General features: G+C 37.0%; 1 protein-coding gene across 2 annotated transcripts; it reads left to right on the plus strand.

Moving 5' to 3' along the window:
- The first annotated feature begins 2,552 nt into the window (after positions 1-2,552).
- On the plus strand, positions 2,553-8,863 carry LOC132189897 (E3 ubiquitin-protein ligase At1g63170). Of its 2 annotated transcripts, none has more exons than XM_059604729.1 (6): positions 2,553-2,704; positions 3,907-3,990; positions 4,384-5,223; positions 6,734-6,859; positions 6,976-7,243; positions 8,328-8,863. In XM_059604729.1, exons 3-6 carry the CDS (start codon positions 4,562-4,564, stop codon positions 8,514-8,516), a joined length of 1,245 nt encoding a protein of 414 aa, XP_059460712.1. In that variant the 5' UTR covers positions 2,553-2,704; positions 3,907-3,990; positions 4,384-4,561; the 3' UTR covers positions 8,517-8,863. The 2 variants fall into 2 exon arrangements, with proteins under 2 accessions (XP_059460712.1, XP_059460711.1); XM_059604728.1 differs by having other exon boundaries at positions 2,553-2,687.
- Positions 8,864-10,081: the final 1,218 nt, after the last annotated feature.

The following is a 10,081-nucleotide window of genomic DNA, read 5'->3' on the forward strand; positions in this document are numbered from 1 at the left end:
AATTAGACGAAAATTAGTAACGGAAGATCTGAATTGAAAATTTTTGAAACATTAGAGAGTTACATTGCAAATTTTTAAATATTGGGGTTCAAATTGAAAAACTTCTAAAATTTTATGGGATAAAGTGAATTTTTCACTTAAAATAATGTAGGGAGTTTGTTAAAATGGGTCTTTTTAAGAGTTTTGTTATATTTTTAGATAAAAGTATTGTAAATGCTCTAATCTTATATTGTTCATTCTGTTTAATACTTTGAACTAATAAAGCATTTTTTAAAACCGGCCAAAAACACTAAACACAAGCCTAAAATATTTTTAAAATCGTTTAAAATAAGCTCTAATAGAGGTAAAAAGAAGACTCAGAAGAGTAAAAAAAATAGGCCCAAAATGTTCATTAACTGATATACGGCAATATCTTAAGCACCGGTATTGTTCTACCGGTCACTCTAAAGATTGTTAGTCCTACCAAGAAATGATTAAGGGTTTGGGTATACCATACGGAAAAAAGTTACAAGCACTTATATTTAATACAAAAAGAGTGGTAGAGTAAGGGTTTTCTCACTTTCTCTCTAGCGCCGCAGCCTCAGGTAAGCCCCCTCCCCCAGGCCGTTTGTTGCCTCCCTCCTCCCCCTCGCCTGCCCTTGCACCGGGTGCTAGTAGTTTACTTGATGTCCCTGACTCAGGTTGCCTCCTTCCTACCTTTTCTCTGTCGCCCCTTCCTCTTTGTTTCGCTTTTGTCCTTGGCGGGACTCTCTGGTTGTTTTCTATTTCTTTCCTTTCTGTTTTTTTGCTGTGTTTTTTGTGTGATGTTCTTGTAGCCTTACTTGTGTGCCACTCGGTGTGGGTGCTGATTTTGGGGGTTTCTTTCAAACTCCCCCTAGTTTTGTTTTGTGTTCGCCGCCGATCTCCTCCGCCCGCTCTGCCGCCCACCGTCCGATGCTAGGTCTTTCCTCGTGCCCCTCCAGCAATGAGCTTCAACGTCCCCTGCTGTGATGGTTTTCCAGCCAACTAGCAGTCGGTTTCGCCACCCTCCATCCACTGTTTTGGGCTTTTTCCGGTCTCCACCGGGTCGAGCTTCCATCATTCCCTTCCGGTGTCGGTTTCCGGCAAGTGCACAATCGGCATCCACGCTGCGTGTGCATGTTCCCGTTTGTTTTATTTTCCTTGTATTGTCTTTGTTCATGTTTTTTCCCTGTATGCATTTCATTCCTGTTATTTGCTTGTAATAAGGCCCTGCCTCTTTGGTTCGCCAACGTTTTATTTTGGTTTTTTTGCTTCTGTTTTGTAATAAGGCTTAGCCACTCGATCTGGATGTAAACTAAACTTTGGTCCAGATCTTTTAGGTCGTGGATGTGAATTTTAGTCAAAACCTTCGAGTTGTGGATGTGAACTTCATCCTGGCTTTTGGGTCGAGGAGGAATTTGCGCTACCTATGCATTGGATTGCGTCTGTCTTATGCAGATCTGTTATTTCAACTGAAAACTAGTCATAGGTTAGCGGAGGTTTTAGGTAATGTTGTATCCTTATAGCTTCGGCTATAATTTGCATTTTCAGGGCTTTGTGCTCTTGCGATGTAAGAGTTTTATGCTCGTGATTATTATCAATGAAATTAGAATGTATTTCTTTCAAAAAAAAAAAAAAAAAAAAGAGTGGTAGAGTAGAGAAAGAAATAATAAAAATAAAAATAATATTTAATTAAAATAAAGAGATAGATAATATATTAGCGTTTGTATTGAAAAAGTAGTAGAGCCATTTCTATTAGGAAGTGGTGTAAAAAAATTTAATATAGTCTTTAATAGAAATTTGATACATTAGGTAAAAACATCAAATAAATAGAGATGAAAATTGAAAACACCGTATTTTTAATTCAAATCAATCTCATTGATTTTTCTATTCGTTATAATCTAACGCCCACAGACACCATCAAACTCCCCACCTTCTTCCGACCCCTCAACGTTGGAGTCTCCAAAACCAATCAAGACGGTGGCTCATGTAGGTTTATTAGTGGGTATTTTGCCTATGATGCATTTTGTTGTGGATGGTTATATTTTTTTTTTTTTATGTTTTAAGTTGATATGTTTGCTTCTTATTGAAAGGTACAAAATATCCCGCTTAGACTACAACCTAATTGAAGCTATTATCTCAAAAGTAGTATCTAATTTTTTATTTTTTTTTAAAAAAAAAGTCTTTTTTTTTAGCTAAATAAAATATACAATGTTGCTAGAGATTATTTTTTTAAATTAAATCACATGATTTAAATCCAGAAATGTAAAGATCATAGGCATTTCACCAAACACCTAGGCATTGTCGACAGTTTTGTATATAGCTCAAGATCAAAGGCCCCACGTCCGGACGATGTTACGGCGGTATCGTAAACGGAATACTTGAGTTCTTGTCAGTTCCGGACCGTCCAAGAGTGGGACGGATATTTGCCCAAACCGCACGGAACCTTTTATGATATATTATATATATATATATTCTCAGGTGACGCCGTGAAGCAACGGAGGTCCAACAGCTGACGTTATCTCTATCTCTCTCTCCGCCTCCTAATAAAGCGAAGCGACAAAAAGCAGACGCGGATGTAAAAGAAGTAAAAAGAAGCGAAGCCAGAGACGACTCCAAATACGGTACCGTTTCATCGCTTCCGATTCTTCCTCACCACTGTGACACCCATCGCTAAGCCCAATCTGGTACGGCCCCAATGCTTGTAGGAATCTCTGGTTGTGAGTTTATTTTTGCAATTTCTGGAATCTCTGGTTATGGGATTTTGACTGCCCGATCGTTCTTGATGAGTCAACGTTTGAATTCTAGGGTTTTGTAACTTTTTTTTTTTTAATGAAATTATCGATTGCTTTAAGTTTCATTGTGAAATTAGTTTTTATTTTTCATCAAGATTAAATTTTCTGTTTTATGTAATCTTTGTCCATTATAATTGAAAATTTGACCTCAACAACGTCTAGTGGTTGAATTTGATTTGTTTTCTTGAATTTTTTTTTGATTGGCAAGTTACACTTACAGCCGGTGAGTCTTGAACCCACACCGTTGTGCCATTTAAGCTATTTTCTTAAGGCATTGTATAGTGAAACTATGGAATTTAATATCATTTGAGCTGAATTCTGTTCTGTTTGGTGCTTCTTCTTTTTTGTCACAAATTTATTGTCTGTCTCTTCTTCCAATGGCTAGTTGTTATTAGCCATACCTTGCTTGGTTGCCAAAAGGTGGGAAAAGCGAAGAATTTTCTTTTCTTGAGGTTTGAGAAATCAAAACATCCGCTCAGCTGTTCATAATATCACTATTAAGCTTAGAGTTCCTATTTCTTTGGTTTTTGAGAAATAAAATTCCTCTCAACAGTGCATAATATCATTATGTTAGGAAGAATAAAGAAATTAGAAGTTTCGAGTTTTCATATCTTGGGTTTAAGAATTGAAAACATCTTTTCAACTGTGCATAATCTCAGTCTTCTTATCAAAGATCTTGAAAAGATCTTTCATAAGAAGACAGTGAGATTATGAAAACATCTTTTCAATTATCATCTTTTTGGGAAATAATAGATTGTCTGTACAGTGCATAATATCACTGTTTTCGCTTAATGAGTGGAAGAAAGATGACATGACATTACACTTTCAGTTTGCTTTCTTTGTGAAGAATTGGAGGGTTAGGTATTTGGTGCCATGCATGGGACTGCTCTCACGAATCTTATTTTTCGATTTATATTAATTTTTATTCTTTCTGTTTGAGATTTTTTCTTTGGTAACTCCTAAAATTTATATTGTATCGGCTTGATGTTCTTAAAAAGTTTTATCAGTGATGGCCAGTAAATCAGTACAACTCTGAAGAATCTCATGTTTTTGTGATTTGTATTCTGTTGTTTGAGGAACAATTTTTTACCCATTAATTTACATCAAATAGGTTTGGTGATCTTGTCAAGTTTATCAGTGGTGGCCAGTGAATCGGTACAGCTGTGGTGGTTATAAACTAGTGCAAGTAAATCAGGTTCTTTTTTTCCCCCCACTCTGAGTAAATTTGGCTGTGATGTTATATTTATATCTCTCTTGGTTTTAACTTAATAAAAAAAAATGTGGTTAGTTTGTTACATAATGTACCATCACCTTTTCATGTGTGACTTGCATTTGGTTGGCTGTTAAGAAATCAGAGGAAAAGAAAGAAAATCAATTTTGTTTTTAAGTTTTTTATATTGCTTTTGTATCCGAAAAACGAAAGATCATCCAAACCAAGACAAGTAGTAACATCACTCCCACATGGGTTGTGGTTTTGCTGTAACCAGTTAGAGCAAAGAAAATCTGCATATTCCATTCTTACTTCACCTCTATTTTCTAGCCACCATTTTTTTTTTTTTGGCTAAGTTGTTACTTTGTTTTTTAACAGAAGGGAAGTTGTTCAATTCTCCACGCCTAGTGGTGCCAAGTAATTTAAGTTAGTCAGTACAAGTTGAAAGGACAAGAGTGACATTTGTTTCACCAAAGTTGGGACTGGGATGTAATCACAGTGTCCTTGTTATACAAGTCTATGTTTTCCTTATTCCCATCTGGCTTGGTGGACTTAGATGGATGTTCCCTCGGCGGAACTACCGTGTGAAAGTCAAAGTGATACTTGCCCATTGTTAATGGAGCGGCCAGAATACCCTAACAGTAGCGAGCACATCATTGACATACCGGGGATTGCCGATGTATCCTCATCGAGCTTGCCTCATGATAGACGCTCTAATAGCATAAACACATCACAGCTGGAAGACAGACCTTCAAGTAGCGCTAGAGTTTCCATATCCCAACCCCCAGTTTCTTCCTCTAATGGTACAAATTCCAGGAACTCCTCACATGTAAGGAGGGGAGATGCCCGTCGACGCAGGAGTCCATTGAATTCTGGGGTATGGATATCGATTGAACTAGTTCTCACTCTGGGCCAGATCATTGCGTCTATTGTTGTTTTGTCTTTGTCAAGGCATGAAAATCCACATGCGCCATTGTTTGCATGGATTGTGGGTTATGCATCTGGATGTGTTGCCACCCTCCCCCTTCTTTATTGGCGCTATCGCCATCGTAACCAGGTTTCAGAGCAAGATTCGGCTCAACCCCATCAGACTTCTCAGATTAATGTTCCTGCCGGGCCATTTTCTCTGTCTGTTAGTAGGAATTCAGAAGGAGAAGATCATCAGACTGCTGTTGGAACCTCTAGAGGCAGTCAACATTCAGGAGTACTGAGTGCAAGGTATGGTTTGTTATTGCTATTTTAAGCTGTTTATGCTTGGAGTGTTTTACACCACTTGTTTTCCCTGTTGGAAAAATTTACATTCTACCATTTTGTGATGAACTGTTAAATTGCATGAGTGACTGAAGCTGTTTTAAAAACTTGCTTTGAAGATTGAAGTTCTTAAATCCAACGCTATAGCTGTAGTGCTTTGGTTGGTAGTAATAGATGTCTGGTTCTTCAAAGGATTGTGGCTACAGTTTGGCCATGGATGCAGAATTGGATGTTTGGAATGGAAGGTACAATGACCATGTGATGGATTTGGAAGTCTAATGCGGAGGAATGTGTCAGTACAAAATTGTTGCATCATGTGTTATGTGTATACGAAGCCCTTCTGTGTTTTTTTTTTTTTTGTCATGCTCTTTTCACCCTTATTATCTCTCTCTCCCCTCCTCCCCACCCGCCCCCCCCCCCCCCCCCCAGTTTATCTTTAGGTATGAGATACCCCAATTGCCTCTATATCTTCCCCTTTTGTCATGTTTTGCAAATCAAGAAATTGCACTTTGAATTTGAGTCTTTTGAAGTGTGCACACCTTGTGGCTGGGCTGTTAAATCAACTTATCAATCTCCTTTGCAGTTGGTCATTTTGTGCTGTCATAATAATTCAGTCATTTGTGGAATAAAATTTTGATAAAAAAAACCACGATATTCACTTGTGTGGTCATTGTCTAAATGGCATTGGATGTATTTTTATTAGTCCCTGAGTGCGTGCTTTCAGCATTGTTGCTATCTGAGATTGTAGAATTCTGTACAGTGGGTGAAAGAGTTGATTAATTTTTTTTTTTTTAAAAAAATGGTGCATTGGCCTTTGGCTAAGAGCTAAGGCGGGTACTTTTCTGAATATTTGGAGCCCATACTGCCAGAACTTGAAATCCCTCAGTCATCGGTGCTGGCTTTGAGTATGGGCAGAGGCCCGGATTTTGTGGATTTCTTTAGTTATTCAGGTGTTGATATATGCCCCCACAAAGTTGTGCTTTATAAAGTTCTATGCCTCCTCTTGTATGACCAAGTGGCACATTTTGTAACTGGACTCCTCTATTGCTGATTTATCTATGCTCTTTCTACTGAGCATTTTCCTAAAGTTTTTCCATCTTTACCTGTATCAGTCATTGCTTTAAACTATTTTTGTGATCCTTCAGTAGTGACTATCATTGTCAGTTGTTAAAGGATGACAATTCTGAAAGTGTGATTTGTAATCATCTGTCACCAGGTGTCTAACTCTTTGAAACAGCTAGTTTTTCGGATTTTTTTAGCTGTCATGTTATTGAATATTTAAGATTTTGAAACTTTTCAGTTGGAAAAGCTCGACTCATTTTATATGAGCTTTTTTTTTTAAAAAAAAACATTTATTTCTATTGCTAGGCTTCCTGTATTTATTAAATGCATGGGTATTGCAAATTTGGTAGGAGAGTTGTATTTTTATTTTATTTTATTTTCTCCCTTTTTAGATAAGCTCAACTTTATGTTGCAGGATTAAGGTACTTGTGGAATACTTCAAAATGGCCCTGGATTGCTTTTTTGCGGTTTGGTTTGTGGTTGGCAATGTGTGGGTCTTTGGAGGGCACGCATCTGCTGGTGATGCTCCTAATTTGTACAGGTATCGCTCTGTGGTGTCTATTCCTTTCTAAGCTTTTCATTTTTGCATTTTGTGAGAGCACATCCCATTTCTGCACTTTGTAAGAGCTCTTATTTCTGCATCTTTTTGCTTTGCAGGTTATGTATAGTGTTTCTTACCTTCAGCTGTATTGGATATGCTATGCCCTTCATTTTATGTGCAACAATCTGCTGTTGTTTGCCTTGTATAATCTCCATCCTTGGGTTTAGAGAAGATCTGACACAGACTAGAGGAGCCACACCTGAATCAATTGATGCCCTACCAACATACAAGTTTAAGTTGAAGAGAAGCAACTCAGGTGTCAGTGAAGGTGGTGTTGTGGCTGCAGGAACTGAAAAGGAGCACCTGTTTTCTGGAGAAGATGCTGTAAGTCTTCTCTCATTATCTTCTTGGCCTCCATTGTGAGCCTTCCATGTTTCTTTCTTTCTGTTACATCATACCTCATCATTGCTAGAGGGCTTCTGTCATGTCTTTTTCTTTTCCTCCATGGAGAAAGTATGGCTATAATTGCTGTTCTCATTGCTTTTTGGTTAAGATGAACCATGCCCATATAGTGATTAAGACCTTGTGATTTTGATAAGATGAAATGAGAGGTTCATACTTTGGAGGGTTTGTAGATTATTACTTAAAAACCAAAAGAATAAAAAGAGGCTCATTCCTTGGAGATTTGTACTACTTGTTTAATGGTGTTTCTGTGTTTTCTGTTTTCATTTCATTGACCAGTCAAGCATAGCATTTTATATAACTTAATCATGGATGTGGAGTCAGTTCCTAATTTTCATTGAACTTGTGAAAGGTTTGAATTAATATAGTTGGAAATATGCGAGTTTCCATTTGAATATTGAGTGAGTCCTTGAGTTGCATGTTCTGGTTCTACATGCATTCAAGTCCCTGATAGAAAATGGTCAGAAGATGTTGAGGATTTGAAAATTTGAATCTATTGGATTATTTGTGCAGTATTAGGTTAAGACTTGCAATCTTGAAAGAGTAATACTCTTTACACCCATTTCATATTGACTAACATGGAAAGCCATTTAAAACATGCCACATCAACTGGCGTGAAATGAGTACGATAAATGGTGTAAAGAGTAACATTCGTCTTGAAAGGTTGACCTGTTGAAGAAAATTGACCATGACTCATACTTTCCTTTTTTGTTTTGTTGTTTGAAGTTAGCATTAGACAAACTTGTTTGAACGTGCAAAATAGATTTCTCAAATATTGAAATTGCTGCATCACATTTTTCTTGTTGCTGCCAAATACTTAAACCAGGACCTGATTGTCCATGACATGTTAAGGCTACATTGAGCCAGTTTTCACTGGAACAATTATGTTTGGTTAGGGCATATTGTTCCTTTTACATGGCTGCATACATAAATGGCTGGTGGTGGTATTGTTTTTGTTTTTGTTGTTATTCTTTCTGTTGCGTTAATTATTTAGTAATTTGTGCAGGTTTGTTGCATCTGCTTGGGAAAATATGCAAACAATGACGAGCTGAGAGAGTTGCCATGTTCCCATTTTTTCCACAAAGATTGTGTGGATAAGTGGTTGAGGATCAATGCCTTGTGTCCTCTTTGCAAGAGTGAGGTAAATGGGAGCATTTTGGGTGGTTCACTCTCTCGGCTAAATGGTAGCCAATGACAGAAGGATGAAAGAATATGATAATATATGTATGAACGAACTGCTACTTTTTAAAAACTTCTGGATGGTTGGATGGTTGCCCAAATGCACCCAATTCCATTCTTTTTCGATTTTCTATCCCAGTTTTGGGTGAGATTTAGCTTGCTAGATAGATACTTTGAAATTGCGTTTGGCAGCCTCTGAGGTGTAGCAAATGTTCTTCCAGTGGCGGCATCATGTGGCCATGTGAAGGCCCCCTTTTTTATTTGGCAGTCAGAGTGAACAGATGATTTTATGTAATTATGATATACGAATATGTAGAACAGAGATGTTGCGAGCAGGTAATAGATCATCGTTTCTAGTTTGTATTTTTGCTCCTTTTTCTCTCCATCAACACAACCAATGCTCAAAGAAATAGGATCATTTTCATTTCAAGTGGGGGTATAGATTAGATTGTCTTGCATCTAACTGTATGTATAGGGTCACGTCATTTTAAGAATATGGATCATAAGGCAACATATGTTTGTTTTTTCTTTCTCTTCTTTCATGGAAGTTGGAAGGTACATCTAATGTTGCTCGTTCACTTCCGTGAGCAACCTCCAGCCACCCATTCCACCGGCGCATGGGGCGCTCACACGCTGCCCTCTCCACTGGTGCATGTGGACTCTTTTTGGTGGTATCCGGTTTCAGATCTTCTTGTCGAGAGCCCATTCTCGCCTCTTTTCTTAATAAAATTTTTTCTCTTTTATCCGAAACAGTTTTAGAACACATGTTCTTTTGTCTAAGGATGCAGAAAAATGTGATCTTCAGTCGACTACCTCATCATAGTCATAATTATTGCACCATCTTTTCGGTGATCTACTTATTGGATTGCATCACATACCCCTCTCCTCGGCCTTTTGGTCAAGAACTATGGGGTCAAATATGTCTAGATCCATTTTTCCATTTTATTTGTACTTTATTTTATTTTATTTTATTGCATTGTGATGACTGTTTTAGGGTTGTTTGTCGGGGTCTTCCACCCTGCCTTTTCTAATTTTATTTTGTTTTAATGGAATGGCTCTCTCATATATATATATATATATATATATATATATTAGACTAAGGGTGCGTTTGACATTGTGATTTTATAGAACAAAAATGAGATTTTAAATCAAATCGCAGAAAATTGATTGTTTGAAATTGCGTTTTTAAAAATTTGCGATTTGAAAAATGTATTATATCTACTTTTTTTTATATTGCATATAAATAGGTGCTTTTTTGAAAACTCATAATTTTAAATGCTAAATTGCTATTTTAAAAGCCAAACTGCGATTTTGCCGAATGCTTAATTGCGTTTTAGAAATCATTTTTTAAAATTACAAACCCAAATGAACGTTAGACTGTTTGTATACGGTTTATTTTGGTCTCTTTCACTACAATTATTAAGTGAATTGCACGTTGCTATGTCATCAAACATTTGTAGATTTAGACCAAACTAATTCTCTCAAATACGTATATGAGGTTCATTTTTTTATTTTATTTTTTTATTTTTGAGAGTTATATGAGGTTCAATTTGAGTTTGCGAATTAAAAAGTTTTATTCTG

Source organism: Corylus avellana, chromosome ca8, assembly GCF_901000735.1.
Source record: "Corylus avellana chromosome ca8, CavTom2PMs-1.0".
NCBI lineage: Eukaryota > Viridiplantae > Streptophyta > Magnoliopsida > Fagales > Betulaceae > Corylus > Corylus avellana.